Below are 17,021 nucleotides of genomic sequence, written 5' to 3'. Positions count from 1 at the left end.
CATTGCAGTTGTTGGAAGAAACTGCTACTTTTAAACCTAAAATTTAATTAAAGCATCTTCAGGATTTTTTCTCCTGTAATTTAGTGACACTTTTCTCACAGGATAGCCAGAATTATTTGCAAACTGTTATGGCTACTGCAGACAAAAGAGGTCACCAAGCTGCAGCAGTAGCTGTAATTAACACAGGAGCATATGTCAATGCATAATTGACTTCTTAGGGAATTCAAGCAGACACACAACCAAGAGGCTCTGACAAGCTTTTGGCATCCAGACAGCAGCTAGTCCTGCCACAAGCTGGAACAAGAGCAGGAAGAGACTGAGAGAACCAGTTTTTTCTACAAGGATTTTTCTAAGATCATCTTCCCTGGATGCACGGTCACATCAGATCCATGAAACTCACCCTGCTTAGGGATCCTGGATTTAGGTGAGCAACAGTGATGCAGAATTTCAAAGCCTTTCCTCTTGCTCTTGGCCAGACAGCAATTATTTACCATGGCACGAAGGCCAGGACTGCACAACTAGGAATGATGAATATGGGCTGCAGCTACCAAGATGATAGATTGTGGCATTGGGTTGGAATACAACATCTCAGCACAAATAGGAGCCTTAGGCAGTCATACAAGGAATCTGGAAGGAATGGGCTTGGAGCATGACTTTTTGCCCATGAGAGCCATGTTAACTGCAGAGAGGGAACAGCTCTTCTTTGAGAAGCAAGCTAACAATTGCATTTTTTTCTCTGCAATTAGTCCTGATAGTGATAGGTATAGTCCACTGCTCCCCTGATCAGAAACACAGAAGGTCACTATAGAAGAAAGTTAGAGCTCAGACAGATGCACATGGTATTTTGCAAGGGTGGGACACCAAACATCTCTATTCTGAAATGAACCATAAGGTGGCACTGCTTTAAAACATTACCTGAGAGGATTTTCCCTGACATTTTCTATGCTCTACAAAAACCCATAGAGCTCCCACTGAATTTAAGTGAATAAAGTCATCCTACAGAAACCTCAGTGATACAGTGAGAGTGCACACCATTGGCATATGTACTTTCACATATATTATTTTCTCAGAAATTGCTAAGTTTTGTTTTGAAAACCAAAATGCCTCAGATACTTTTGTTCAAGCACCACAACACCCATTTCAAAATTTGTTTGTGTGTGTAACAGCCAGACCTGTCCTCTCTTTACACAGCCTCTGGCATGTAAGACCATAAAGATTCTGCTCTTTTTCTGTGCATGGCAACAAGCCAACCAAGACACTTCTAGCAAGTAATTTTCTGGTTCACATCTAATATGCAGGACAAGCTGTCAGGTAAAAACAGTCTTCGCAAGAGTCACAGGAAATTCATAGTGGTTATGGTAAAATGAACTACAGAGATACCGTGTGTCTACTAATTTGTGTTATGTTAGACCTGGCCACCATTTTAAATTAATGGTGAAAGGGACATAAAGCCACCTACACAAAGGAGATTACATCAGTCTGAAAGAGAATAGTAGAAGAGTGTGATTCTTAACAAACTTCCTGAATGCAAAGATAAGGACCCTACTGAATCTCCAAATCCCATGGGCACAGAGAACCAGCTGCTGGCTGTGTGTCAGGGTACAGTGTCAGTTTTACACAGCACAAGAAAAATAAATGGGTCAGAAAATAAATACTCACTGACTGCAGAACCTTCTGTTGGGTTTTCATGTAGGAGCCTAACTGATCTGAAAATAGCAAGGCCATGAGTTCAGGTCTCCCTTGATCTTCTGTATCCAGCCAGTCTCCCGCCCTGCAAAGAACTCCTCAGTTTTCAGGCAGTCCTTTACTATAAACAGTGCAAGGCCTTTAAACCACTGTTACTTTTGCAGTCTCCACCACAGAGTATGGCTCACTCACCTCCAGCTACCACATGCTACGCAGAAGAACGAATTAGGGACAGAGAGCAGAACTACCTGAGCTTCAGATATTTTCTTTCTTACAGGTACTTTTGATCTAGCTTTACATTCCAGCAGTGACCTTGCACTGGCACCCTTTCAGCCAATGGACTAAAGTGTTCAAAAAGCCAGTGAGATGATGGATAGGCCACAGACCCCTTTCCAAGTGCACTGCATGGTAGAATGATAAACCATTGTCAGATTACAGACTGACTTCAGGACGTGCAATTGCCAGTGAATTGACCCAGGCTGCATGTTGACAGACAAACAACATCTATTCATTGATGCATCTCTTTGGATTCCTCTATTCACTCTGCCCATGGAGCAGAAGACACACTCAATACACAGCCTGGCAGAATACAAAGCAGTTCAGTGAAACAGCTGGAGAGACACCAGAACTGTCCACGCACATCAACACAAGGATGTTCTCACTTACTATGACCTTACTTGTATTTCAAATGGGAGAATATGCTACTTCATACCAAGAATGTAAAAACAGATCTCATCAGAGTGTAGTGACTCAGATGATTTTGAGTTGATCCCTACCATTCTGGCAAGGTAATGGGAAGCTTATTTCAACTGCAGTTGACTGAAAAACCTTCTGTGCATTTAAAAACCAAAAGACAGTGATAGTGGGAGACAGGAGGATGGATGAACTTGTGAATATCAGCATTCAGAGTTAATAAGATTCTACCAGTAAGGTTCATATGATGAGTTTTAGTCTTTTTTTTCCCTATTTTGATCATCCAAGATAGTCTTTATTTCAAATATCACCACAGGAGCAGTAATTAATTCAAATGAAGTGGGATTTTCTCTAAATGAGCAAGAAAAAATGTTCCAAAACATCCTGAGCTTCAAATCTTAACAAAAAGAGAGAAGTATTTCTCTTTAAAACTTTAAAATACAACTTTTAGCGAAAAAAGACCTTTTTCTTTCTTTTTTTTAAGTCAGCAAGTACACTGCTGGAAAGATGGCCCACTGGCTCTCTTTGACAAGCAGGCTATCAAATTCTCTTTTTCTGTCCCCAGTCATAGCTAACTGAAGACTACCTGGAGCAGTGAGAAGCTCTTGTATCCACTTGACTTTTATTGATCTTTTTTAGGTGGACACTAACAGCAGTGACCAAACTGGAGCCCAAACATTAAATACTATTAAATCCTTTGAATCCAACACAGAAGCACTTCAATTATACCAGCTTTCTGTTATCCCAGATGAGGTCATTATTCTTAATGCTCATCGTATTGAATATTCCTGCCATGTTCTGAAAGCTAGATTATCCAAATTATCCTTTGTGTCACATGGATAATTGAAGTTTATACGTTTCATGCAAAACAGGTTTTGTACCTCATTAAACAGACCTGTCTGCATTTCCATAATGTAATTCCTGAATATAATCTGTGCAGTTTACATGCTCATGGCTGGATAGCATGATTATAGTAACTATAGGGTAAACTGGGATTTAAGTCAGGAATTTATAGAAACCCACAAATCTAGTGGTAGGGCTCCAGCTTTGGAAGCAGATTGATTTTCTGTGCTCTGAATAGGCACGCAAAACGACACCATTTTGTTGCATTATTCAAGCTGTTTAGCTGAACAACATTTTACTCATGTCTAACTTACACTGGCACTAATCATCACTTGTTTTTAGCAAGAGAGAAAGTCCAGAAGGCAAATCATACACAGCTCAATTAGTTTAAGCTAGTACTACAAAAATGTGACACGCAGATGCTAATTCTTAGTCTGTTGTAGCAATGCAGGGTACTTAAACAGACTAAGTTCAGCATGCGAGTTCACGTACCCCTTTTTTAGATACAGGTGAGGACTACACAGAAATTCTCAATATTAATTCAATCCCATGTGTTTACCCCAAACACAGAAGTACACAACAATACGGAGGCAACAGACTTACTATAAGACACACAACCGAAGTCTGAGGGAAAACCAAACATTTCACTCATTGACCAGCCCATCCTCTTGAGAAGAGCCCACAGAGAGCATAGGAAGGTTCACAACTGTCAAAGTATCACAGGAGTCTCCTTCCTGGGTAGCAGCATGTCCCCCTAGCTAACAGAAAATTCTCAAATACAGCACTTGTGATAACTGGGACATTGCCTGCCCCTTTGTTTTCAGGAAAACAGGTGAAACATTAACCTAATCCAGCACTTTAAATAATTTTTGTCCCTCTTTCACACCTCATTATGTGAAAAGCATCCTAGCAATACAAGATAGCTGAGAGAGAGATGTACCCAAAGTCCTGTACACAAGGCAATGCCATGCAAAGGTGATGGCTCTGAGGGGCCTTTCGAGAAAGAAGTGGGAAAGTGGGGTGTAGTGAAAGGAGAGGGGGAAGAAATAAACTGACACCTGCTTCAGCCCACTGACTGCAGAGAACATGGACCAGTAGTGAAAGCCAGAGAAGGGGACAAGAGAGTAGCCATGAGGGAATCAGGAAGAGCTACACAACCACATAGCAGGAGACAGGGACCAGAGCTAAAGAAGCCAGTCATAGAGCCTGGAGATAATTCTGAAAGGATGCAACACTGGTGGATGCACCCCAAGAGGACAGCAGTATGACTGAAGGTGGAAAACAGCATTTGTGGGAGCACCTCCTTTGGAAGGAGAGCAAAAATGGAAGTGCCCACAGAAATAGTTACCGTGGAGCTACCTAAGGTACAGAAAAAATGGCCTTTATAGCTTCTGAAACAATGTTACTGCGAGCAAATTAAACTGATCAGCCTTTCTTTCTGTGAACAAGTTGAGGTGTCAGGCTGTAGAGCTCCAAGAAGGTGAGTAGCAATGCACATCAGAATCAGCCAGAATACAGCTATTGAGTTTTATGCCATTTAAAATGCCTCAGAAGGGTTTTTTCATGGATATTTCAATATGCAGATACTTAATTTGATCAGAAACTTAATTATCTGTGTCCTAGTTCTTCAGTATACCTAAGTATTTGTCTTACAAGATACTACTCCCAATGAATCTCTAGATTTATGCTATATAAATACATATATAAAAGTCTTGAATTATGTTCAGTGACAGCTGATCAAAAAACATTAGTACTTCCAGTAAAAGAAATACCTTATGGTGTTTGCATCGGTAATCCTGACTAGATTTTCATTTTTACCTTAGCTTTTTATTCACAAAAGATCCTCCCCTCCAAAAAAAAGTTATTTTATACAGCTAGAATTAGTTTACAGACTTCACTTGCAAAACTTAATTCATCATCCCGATTTCTACCCTTTAGTGGTCAATGTATTTCGACATGTCCTGCTCTTAACCATAAATCCACCTGTGGGAAGGCAGTTTCCATAGAGGTGCCTAGCTGAAGTTGTGTTTAGCTCTTTGCAGGATTAAGCCCTATGAAGCAGAAGTAGCTTGCAATACAGAGGAGGTCAGAGTACAGTAATTCTCTACGTGAGGCTGCAGATTATATCTCATGTGGCAGGTTGCCAAGGAGCCTCTAGGAGCAGAGAACAAATACAGATGGGAGGAGGTGGATGCAGCAAGGGTCGAATTACACTGAAATGGCATTGGCTGCAAAGTGTGACAATAACAAGCAGTAGGAGAGGACAAAGACCAGGACCTACAGTGACCAGGAAAGGAAACTCCAGCAGAAATAGCAGAAGAGTCCTTGAAGGTCCCAGCAATACTTCCTCCAATGGCTGAATTTTCACACCACAGCTCTGTCAGGCATCTTCAGCCCCAAACCACCCACTTCAGCTGCTCTCTCCTCCCAATTATTGCCCAAGGCCCACTCCTCGCATATTCTGCAGGTGCTGTCCCTTTCCCCTTTCCCTCTCCTCCATCCTTCTTTTCAAACTGAGTTGTGGGGAAGGAGAAATCACATGAGAAAAGTCCGAAACTGCTAAACAGTCTATAAAAAAACCCTTAGTAAGCTCAGTGATAGATATAAAAATTTCACAGCTTTTTCCTGCAGAATCATTCTGCTATTTTAAAGTTGCACTGGTTTCCCAAGCACTAGTTAGGGAACATTTCTTTGTTCAGGAGAGCACTGATGCATGTGCCTACACAAGTGTATGCTTTTACAACACAGCAACTTAGAAAGGCAGTTTCCAGTTGTCTTGGATAAGACAGTAATTTAAAACTATTGGTTTTCCACTTAGCTTCTCTGGCAATCTTTGCACAAGAAAATTTTCTCTCTTTCCCTCCCATGTACTGTAGTGATAATACATATTTACATCACTTCACGGTGGTGTCATGAGGATTCATTAATGCTTATAAGCACTGTGAAGATGAGAAGTCCTACAAGAAGTAAGTTACATCAAGGCAAGGGGTTTTTAATGCACACTCAGCCATGTGGTATCTCTCCTTTTCCACCACCCTCATTAGCATCTCTAAAACTGTTTGCCAAAATCTGTCCTGTGGAGCAGCCACAGCTGATCACTGTATTGGCCCAGGGGACACTGAACCATTCAAATGAGTAAGGTTAACAGTGCTGACCTCAAGCACAGCAAAAATACTAAGAACATACATACTTTAAAAACTCCTACAGAAACAGCGCCAAGGAAGAAAATGCGCTTATGAAATCAAAATGGGCCCCAGAAGCAAGAAACAAGTGAATTGATTGGGGAAAGTATTACTTTTTCTTCATTTGATTCAATGCCATGATTGCCTATGATTTAGTGATTTGTGTCTTCCATTTCTAAATTGTATTCTGTCTAAATGTAGTTATCACAGAGAGCAGAAAACCCAGCCTGAACACCTGGGCACTTGCTACAGGCAGGCTATTCTGGAGGTGGTGGATCAGCATACCAGAACCAGCATTCAAAAACCACCTCCAGTGTGCTCAGCATTGCTAAGAATAATGACACCAGCACTTGGTTCATCAGGCAGCTCCTCTTCCTCTCCCCTGTCCCACTTCACACACGGAAATCTGGTCCACATATAGTCCCTGGACCTAGAGCTGGAAATGGGAGCTGTCTGGCTGACTTCTCAGGTACAGATAGTCATTTTTCCTCTGTCCCCACAGTGCTACAGTCTGACAGTCATCCCTCATATACTCATCCAAATTCGCTGAGGAACCACAACTGGGAAACCAGAGGCAGGCAGGGCAGGTTCCAACAAACTTGAGCTGCCAGCTCTCGAGGACATATAAAGTGAGGCACAGCTACCCCACCCAAACATTAATGTGTTTATTCCCCGAGCATTGGGATCTATCCTGGCTCCATCAGCTGTGCACAAAGGAGGCACATGCACCCTTTGCAAGTGCTAATAACCTGTGTTACTCTTACAGCAGCATTCTTACTGCACTGTTTCCTATGCCCAGCTTGTCAAAGCACCAGCTTGCCCTCTCCTGACAGCAGTTCTAAAACGGTATACCCGTACCTGAGAGACTCTAGCGAAAGAATGTCATAGGGGATCCATAATTCAACATCAAGCAATGCAAAAGTAGGTCAGGACACATGCTGGCACTGCCCCGAGCCCACCTGGGGTCAGGGTGACTGCGGTGTCAGGGACAAGGCTCAACCCAACTGCAGCTGCCCAGGACTCCTGCAGGCAGCTGCTCTTCCTCCGTGCATGGGTCAGCAGCAAGACTGACAGCTTCTATGCTCTCTGCCTTGTACTGCTGGATAATGGGGCCCAGGGAAAAAAAAGGATTTTAGGCAGCATTGCGGAACTCCAAAGATTTAAAGAGCTGGCAAAGAGAATATGGCCAATTGTAAGTCTGAATGTTGGTATGAAACAGGAGACTTTATATGATTTCTGCAATTCTAGGAAACTTTTCTTTAATGAAAACATTCTCTCACCACCTGTCAAGAATAAATATAGGCAAAGAAAACAAGACAATATTGAACTAGAAGGAAGGATCTTGCAAAACATCAGAGCTGATTCATCCCTTCCCATTCCTCCCCCCATCCTACTCCAGGCACCATGCCGAGAATACATTAACTTAACTTGCCTGGGGATTTACATTAGGTTACTATCCGCTACCAGGGACTTCAGATTCCTTTATTCTCCACCACTGCTGTGTTTCTATAAGAGAGTACTGAATTAAAGTAACTTCACCTTTTTCTTCAGTTATTCAATTTCTGTAGAGTTTGGCAGCAGAGGTGCCAAGTACAATAGTCTTGACTGCTCAGTCCCACCCCTAGAACTGGTATGCCAGTGTATTAGGATATAAATCTGTCATTTTTGTCTCAACATGCATGAATTACCCGAGTATTATATATGTAGATACACATTCTCGCTTGCTAAATCCGCACTCCTACTTTTTAGGATCTGAAAACAGTAGTTGAAACAAGTCACCTGTTGTAGGACTAAGTTAAAAACTACTCTTCGATAAAAAAACCCTCTTGAATCACACATTAAAAAAAAGAATGATAAATAACTATCAGAAAACTAAGGCTTCTATTATCACCCAAGACTGGGGACATTTTACTCTTCACAGCTTCAACTCATTCCACTCAGTTTCTGCAATGACAGCACTCGGGACTGCAGCCTAGAAAGCTCTCTGGCTACACTTTTCCCCAGTAATTTAAACAAATTTAAATTTATTCATGTAATATAACACTCATCACCCTTCAGAAGGACCTTTTCCCTGCTCTTTTCTCTCATTCAGTTAGTCTCATGCTCAGCTGCCCTCCTGTGCAGGTGTTCTGCAAGCCACAAAAGCCCAGTTTGCCCAGACAAGTAGCTGACCCAGCAGCAGCGAGTGGTGCTGAAAACCTCAACTTTCAGCATCAGAGAACAGAAAAAAGAAAATATCATTGAGTCCAATCTTTGACTGAACATCACCATGCCAACTTAAGTATATCACTAGCGCCACATCCAGTTGTTTGTTGAACACCTCAGGGATGGTGACTCAGCCACTTCTCCAGCCAGTCCATTCCAATTTTTGACAACATTTTCAATGAATAAATTCTTCATGATATCCAACCTGAACCTCCTCTGGTGCAGTTTGAGGCTCTATCTTCTTGTCCTGTGCTGGTTGCCTGGGAGAAGAAGCTGACCCCCACCTGGCTACAGACATTCTCAGATGGTTGTAGACAGTGATAAGGTTTGCTCTCGAGCCTCCTTTTCTCCAGGCTAAACACCCCCAGCTCCTCATACGACTCACTCTCCTGACCTTTCACCAGATGTGTTGCCCTTCTCTGCACACTCCAGCACCTCAGTGTCTTCCTTGCAGCGAGGGGCCCAGAACTTGACACAGGATTTGAGGTGTGCCCTCATCAGTGCTCAGCAGAGAGGGACAATCACTGCCCTGGTCCTGCTGGCCACACTAAATGTAAAACAGGCTCTAACTCTCAGGAAGATCCAAATAGATTGAATCTAAATGATAAAAATGCAATGGAAAGTATATCTCTTAAGGCTTAAACATAAAAAGCAAGAAAAAGGATAAAAAAGTCCCCTTTATTTTTGAGCAAGTCAATATTTATCATACATCTACTCACACTCATTATCTCAAGTAGGCCAGTAACAAAGGTTTGCCACCAGGGGATATGTCCTTTTTAAACAGTTAATGGAGTTTTAATTGATTGTGTTACCTGAAAGTATATCTTGACAAAAAGTAAGATAATTGAAATGCATTAAAAAGCGTGTTTATTCATCTGTCCAGAAATAAGCTGGAAAAGACAAAGAGACCGTGTAACAGAACAGTTTTTAGAATGCCTGAAAAGAATGGAGAACTACTAGGAGACTTGCAAATTCAACTACTGGTATGAATAATTGTATGCTAGCAAATGCCCAAGATGAAAAATAATAAAAAAAACCAAAAAAACCAAACTAAACCAATAAAAACCAAAATCCCAAGAAACAAACAAAGAAAAGCCACCAAAACCAAAACCCCCCACCAGATATATATATACAAACTAATTTACAAAAAAAAACCGGACAAAAAGTAGAATATCTGAATCAAACTATCAAGAATTAAAACCGTATTGCTGTTGAGGAAAAAAAAGTGTTTCTTTTTCTCCTGCAAAAGACTGATTTCCCATAGAGAATAAAGAGACTTAAGCCTTTTTTTTCTTTTTTTTCAAATAGAGGTCACTTTTTAATGGGAATAATAATATTTTCATCACAAATATATTCTCCTGATTTTGTTTGTTAGGTATTTTTAATAAAAACCTAATTTTCTATTAAAAACAGCTTTGATAAGAATAATATGGGCCAGTGAAGCATTTCCTTTTATGATGGTTTCTGGCATTCAAGGTCAGGTTCAACTACATTAACTTACATTACAGTGGCTTAAGATCAATTGCTCAGAAGCAGGAAAACAGTGACCAAAGAGCCAGTGTCCTGATGCCACATGAGATCTGTAAAATGCACAGATGTTGTAGCAGGGCAGAAAAGGGGAGCTTTAGCCATTTTTACCTTACAACTGGAGACTATCAAAACTTCTGAAGTTTTACTTACTCTTCAATCAGCTCATCTCTCCCTTTTTTCCCCATGCCTATTTTTTTCATATATGTTTTTTAACGTTAAGATTTCATTGTCTTGTCACTAGGACAACATTCCAGCAGTGGAGAACATATAGAGGAAAATATGTTAACTGGCCCTTCTCTGTGTTTTTATGCTAGAATGTGCCTTGTCTCCACCTCAGAACAAGAGGAAAGGGAATGTTCATCCAGGCACAGGCAAGCTTTCGAGAAACATGCAACCAGCCATTCTGACCTACCACTGGCCTGAATGGGAATCTTGGACAAAAGAAATTACTTTAGTCAAATCTTTCTGGTTTTAGTTCAGTGAAACCAACATATTTAAGAGATCTTAGCTTTCCTCCATTTATTTTCCCTCACAATTTCAATCTCAAATTATGCACACATTCTCTGAGACAACACAGACTCATAAAACTTTTCTCAGCTGACACACTTAATCAAAGGTATGACTCCAACAGGTTCAATATCTCACAAGCAAGCTCAGCAGAAAACAAAGCTCAGTTCTTTGTTGCTAGATGGTAAGGAATATACTGGTTCATATTAAATCCATGCCTGTATCTTGGTTGGAACAGTGGCCAACAGTGGATGTCTTGGGAAGACTCCCATGACTAGAAAAACCATGTAATGCTGCTCCCTAGAATACTTTCCAGCTGCTGGAGATCTGCAGGTCAAGGGGTTTTTGAGCCAGCAGTGTTCATTTTATCCTCTGGGGAATATTCTGTGTGAATTTGAATCCATGGAAACTCGTGCTCCCCCCAACACCCAGTGGCCAGGAATCTCACAGCTAAATGCAGAGCACATTCGTCTGCTCTGAACTTGAGGGTCCTGATGGTTTCATTCGATGGCCCCAGTTCTTTTGCTGACGGAGACTGAACAATCTGTCACACTCTGATTCTTCCTCCCCATGTCACTTATGCCTTGCTCTCCTCTGCTTATCAACAGAGGTGGCAGATAAAAGTATGACTGGTAAGACAGTTGAAAGCACACCAGTCATTTACATGCCATTTTAGAAAGTGAACCGAGGGACTTTGATACATAAACCCCATTGACTTTCCATTACATTTTGATTCCTTATTGCCCACCCTCAAAGAAATTTACTCTAGAATCTTAAGAAAATAAATTTTAGGATAGATTTTAACTAGATGGTAGATATATTTGAGATATCCCATTGACATTTCTTTATACCACAATGACACTTCTAGCTTAAGACTTCTAAAACTGCAGGAAATTCACCCTATCTTTTAAACATCCTAATTTACATAGCTGAGCAGAATGAAATATCCTTCCATCATCTACTGTCTGCCACACCACTGCTGAGCCTGAAGTCTCATCTTCATTGCCTTGGTCCCCTTTATATCCTTGCTACTTTCAAGTCTTTTCAAGCACTGGAAAATTTTGACTCCATTTTGGTCTGGTTTTGCATCATGGATGCAGAGATGGATCCTACTGCTAATCAGCTGAATCACCATAAAAAACTACAGCAGAGGCAGTGATAGGAAAAATGAACTCCTTAGCAAATAGGAGTGCTTGAGGTAAAGGCAGGAAATCCTCTCTAGTCCTTCAAAAACGATGCTGATGTTCCACTGAACATCACTTGCACATCATGTGATCTTTTGGCCTTAAAACTTAAACACCTGCAAGCACTTAAGTTCACTACAAATTCCCTAAAATCCACTTAAATTCACCCCAGTCACAGCCTGCTCAACTGTAGAAGAAATCTTCGACTGTCTGTCTGTCCTGCTCCTCCCAAAGGCCAGAGACCCCTGTTCGAACTGCCACTCTGCTGTGCTTGCAGCAAGGGACTTCAGTGCTTCCTCGTGCCAGGGACATTGGCCTGTGTCTTAGCCAGTTAAATTGACTGCACGTTAACTCGGCTAAATCTAATGCTTAAGTAAGTTATCTGTTGTCATGGATTTAACTGCTAACACATTTTGTATTCCCTGAGGGTATTCAAAATAGTAGAGACTCTAAAATAGCTGAAAAGGAAAATCTCTGTATTACCTCAACCCTTACCTCAACCAAATTTAGTCTTTGACTGACAGTATTAGATATCATTTGAAGGCACTCTCTGAGCAGCTAAGGATACCAAAAGGGCACGTTTCTTCCCCACTCATTCCCATTAGCATAAATTGTCCCAGTTTTTGCCCAACAAGTTGTAAAGACCAGACAATGACAACTTGGTAAAAATAAAGGCATCATTCTGCTCAAACACCTGATGAATAAATTTTATAGCAAGATACAGCACTGTTCTGTACCTGGCAAGGTATATTCGTCCCTCCTCGCTACTTTATTAATTAAACAGAACATTAATAAGCCAGACAGTTTCCTTTCCTTCCCCATTAGTACTTGCAAGAGTAGTTACTGATTACTGAGTATCAGAGCCCAAACCCACCTAAGAGTATTAAATTATGCATAATAAAAACAGAAGTAGCGCACAATTTCCTCTTCATTACAGACTTTGTTTAGTCCAACCTGGATTTTCAGTATATTCTGCTCATACTAATTTCTTCTTTTCGTTGTTCCTAAATACTAATTTCTTGTTGATGTATTTGATTTTCATTAATTTCCAAGTGTAAGTACATATTGCCTGAAGAAATAACACCATCAGTATTTGACATGTGAATTTGTTTACCCCAGTGAAAATGAACAAGGTACACAGAGCTGACATTCAAAGAGGTAATATAAGCAGACAGAAGTGAGAGTTTATATCTAATATGGACTTCAGTGATCTGGTGAAAGACTGCTGAGACCGAATAAATTAACTCCTAATATGGTCAATTAAGACATGTAGGTCATCTGGCAAGAGAAACTGAGAGAAACAAATCCAAAGAGACGAGATTGCTGAGGTCTGGAGAACTGGCTTCCCATCTGTTACCTGGAAATGTCGTCTGTCCTCTCTGTTACTGCATTCCTGCAAGGTCTAATAGACAGCTTGTCTCCATTAACTATAATGCCAGTCTGTTGTATTTCAATGTCCAGGAAGGAGGAAGTGTACAAAAATAGGAAAACAACCCCAGGGATTTTGCTCCTGCTTATATATGCATTAGTATTTTCTTACTAATAAGAAACTGAGTGAAAAGAGAGTGGCATATGGAAGAAAAAGAATCAGATCTTTCATGTGGAATGAAATCAAGTAGATCAACCTCAGTCGACATTAGTTACACACGCAGCTGCAGCACCTATGTATTACACAACAGGGTTCTTACAAGCAACAAAGTACTTGGACACGTCTCTGACATCTATGTCATCTCTAACTATTTTGAACAGCTTGAAGAGCAAAGAGAAGCAGTGGTGGCCAGGAAGATCTGTACACACAGCCATCATGCTTCTGAACTCTGAAAAGAGCGTGTAGAGACCAGGAAAGGGGGGGACTCTGTCTGGAAAGATCAATCTCCTATAAAGCATCTCAAATACAGTGTTAGGATAATAGTAATCATTGACCTCACTAGTACTCCAAGGATTTTAGAAAGTGATCCCTTTGTGAAGAACAGGTTGGACACAAGCAGCTGGAGGAGCCAGAAGCGGTGGTAGGCAGAGGCGGGCACTTGGTAAGAGCTGTTGAGTTAAGCTCCAGGCCCAGCAGAGGATCCTGAAAGCAGCAGGCTGGCAGAGCATTGCTACTGCCCATCCTTCCCTGTCCATGGTGCTCTCTGTGCCATACTGCACAGCCCTGATGCAAACAGTGCCAGATCTCACTTAGCCTGGGCTGCTCTGCTTTCCTCCACGGACTTTGGCAGGGACCTCAGGAACACATGGAGGGTTGTCTGCCTAAAATGTGCTTCTGGACCTGTGAGCAAAAGTGCAGAGGGTGTTGCACAGAGCATTGCTGTGTCACTCTTGAAGCCCCAGGACTGCCAGCCTCTGCATACAACTGCTGGCCTGGGGTCACCGGCACCTGAAGGAGCTCAGTGACTGACATGCAGGGAGCAGGCAGGCTCCTCGGGGAGATCGACTCACCTGAGGAGCCAAGGGCTCAACTTAGGGAAAGCCCACCCCCTCCACATAACTCAAGAGCAGCTCCCCCTAGGCACTAGCATTTCACTGATTCCACCCATCTTCACAGGTCTGTTTACTCTACATTACACTTGAAATTCAGTATATCCCAAACAGAAAGGGCAAGGACATTATTTCATGTCTCCATCAACAAACTCCAGGTTTTTGTTAAGGAGGCACCCAAAACAACCTTTTTCCTTATTGCTCCTTTATGAGCACAGATGGCATTGGAAAACATGAACCAAATGGAAAGTGTAGATTTAACACAAAGTTCTTGACCCATACTAAACCCTGTGCAAATAAAAAGCTTGAGCTTTCCAACTCAGTGGCCCAGCTCTTATTTATTTACTTACTTTTGAAGCAATCACTGAAGCATAAATTGCATTTAGGGACAGCAAATCAGAGGGGTCTCAAATGTTAGGCTTCCTCTTGTTGGCCATAAAATCATATGACAGGGGAAACAATAGAAAAACAGGGGTTTCTCTGTGTTTTATGTTCCTTTCTGACAGATATAAGAGCAAAAACGGGGATGCTAAGATGGAAGTGGTAGAAAATCCTCTGGAGCAGCAGAGAATAAAGAGGAGACAAAGCAGTTAACACTGAGGTTTCACACTCCATCCTAGAGAGCCATGACATTAAATTAATTTTACTGTTGATTGCCCACATAACTACTGTTTTTCCAGGACATGCTAAGGACTCTATGAACTCAGTGAGGAAGGCTGCCCAGTGGGATGCCTAAAGTAGGATCGGAGCACTCCTGATTCAAAGTGAGAGCTGCAATTTCTTTTTATTTCTTTCTCTATTTGTCCAAAAGGAGATTTCCTTTCTCAGATGATTTGTCATGCAGCCTTCATTAGCACTAAGGTGTTGATTTAAAATTAGGAATTATAAATTTTATCACTTTTAAGCTAAAGTTAGCTTAGTTTAACTTCTCTTGGTAGTACTCAATTTGTTGTGTACAGCAGAAGAATTTAGCACAGGAGGCCCATAAATCACACAGAGGTCAGTCTGTGATGGACGGCTCACCAACATGCAACACAAAACAGGCTGGCAGCATAAACCAACACTCAAACCCCGATTCAGCCCTTGAGCAGCCACAGAATTAGATATGAAAAAGAAACAAGGCTCAAATACCTTGTATCCACAATCCCCAAGGTAATTTCACCCTTTTATAAACACTTAATTTCAAATCTTGACTACCTCTGCATTTCCACTCCTTGTAGCAAAGGACTGTGATGGGCAGTGGAAGAAGTTAAGATTCAAATAAATCATTTGTTCCATGTAATTCACAATGAGAGGATAGAAACAATCAGCTTTCTCTTAACCAGCTTGTCCAAACCGTATAATAAACACACAATAATTAACACTAAGTGTAAATACTGCTATTTGTAAAAGAGATTAGCAATATCAGGCTTAGGGAGTCCAGCTAAGTAGAGGGTTCCTCCCCAGAACAAAGAGAAATCCTAAATCATCTTGTTTGTTCTGTGTTGCCTGGGCTCTGCCAAACCAAGCACGGCCATTGGAACCTGGATTTGTGGCTCAGAAGTGCTGAAGAGAACCCCAGGCTCCAACCACCTCATTCACCACGAAGAGATGGAAGAGACTTCCTATGCCTTTTATCATGAATTTTTAGAGGTGTCTTACTACTCCAGTTGTCTGGGCTACTGCACACCTAGGCTAATGGGCCTAAGGATGTAACAACAGAATTTGGAAAGATCACACAAAATGGGAGCAAGACAGGAACAACAACGGGACAAAAGCCTGAGCAGTTACGTGATTCACTCTTTTGATAACGTGCCTTCAACATTGGTACTATCCTGTTACAGCCTGTTTCATGATGCAGCCCAGGTCTACCTAGAAGGGAAGCTTGCCTTTTTGGAAGGAGCAGTGAAAATTGTGATTGGAGCTGAGTGTCAGGAAAAGGATCCCTACTGACTTTAATAACCTTTGGTTGCAGCTCCAAAGTGGGGTCTGGTGTGGATACCACGCTCTCCTCGGCTCAGAGCTTCGGGGTATTTTTCTACACCTTTTAGCAGTGCCTTCGGCAGTCACGAGAGCGTTGCGTCCTCCTGCACACAGCACCACCAGCGCCGCTGCCTAGTGTGGATGGAGAGCTGTTCCCTTCGCCCAAGTCTATCCGTGCCCGAGATCTCGCAGCCAAGGGATCGTCTGCCGCCGTGCAGGGAACAATAGCGGCGGGGAAAGCCGCCGGCCGCCCAACCCGCCGCACGGCCGCCGCTCCCGCCCGTAGCCCCGGGCTGCTCCGGACGCTCGGCACTCGCCCCGCGCCGCCGTAGCTGCTTTGGCAGCCACCGGCGGCGGCCTGCGGGGAGAACCCGCGCCCCGGCTCTCCGCCGCCGCAGGCATCCAGGGCAACTCCGACCGTAGCACCGCCCGCCCGGGCAGGCAAAGTTTGCCCGCACCTGGGACCGCGCCCCTCGGACCGCGCCCCTCAGACCGCGCCCGCGGCTCCGCGCCCCGCCCGCCCTCACCGGCGCAACTGCCCCGCGGGGCCGCCCGGCGCCGAGGCGCCACCTGGCGGGGCCCCGGCGCACCCGCCGCTGCCCCCGCTCCCGTCCCCCCCCGGGTGGGCGCCCGAAGCTGGACGGCGGCCCCGTGCTCCCGGCGCCGCTCCGGCGAGCGCGATGCTTACCTTGCGCAGCATGCTGGGCGGGCAGCGCCGGGGGCTCCCCGCCGCGGCGCCGAGTTCTCCCGC

The 17,021-nt window shown here is 43.0% G+C and overlaps 1 protein-coding gene across 1 annotated transcript in view; it reads right to left on the bottom strand.

Annotated features, from left to right (window-relative positions):
• The window catches only part of TMCC3 (transmembrane and coiled-coil domain family 3), a 134,440-nt gene extending 117,435 nt beyond the window's left edge, over positions 1-17,005 (bottom strand). The window contains exon 1 of the mRNA XM_048300970.1: positions 16,959-17,005. Coding sequence (XP_048156927.1) covers positions 16,959-16,970 — 12 coding nt within the window. The 5' untranslated portion in view covers positions 16,971-17,005. The remainder of the gene's footprint in view (positions 1-16,958) is intronic.
• Positions 17,006-17,021: the final 16 nt, after the last annotated feature.

Source organism: Corvus hawaiiensis, chromosome 4 (assembly GCF_020740725.1).
Source record: "Corvus hawaiiensis isolate bCorHaw1 chromosome 4, bCorHaw1.pri.cur, whole genome shotgun sequence".
Taxonomy (NCBI): domain Eukaryota; kingdom Metazoa; phylum Chordata; class Aves; order Passeriformes; family Corvidae; genus Corvus; species Corvus hawaiiensis.
Note: the sequence above shows the minus strand (reverse complement) of the source record. Positions and strands in the feature narration are given on the sequence as shown.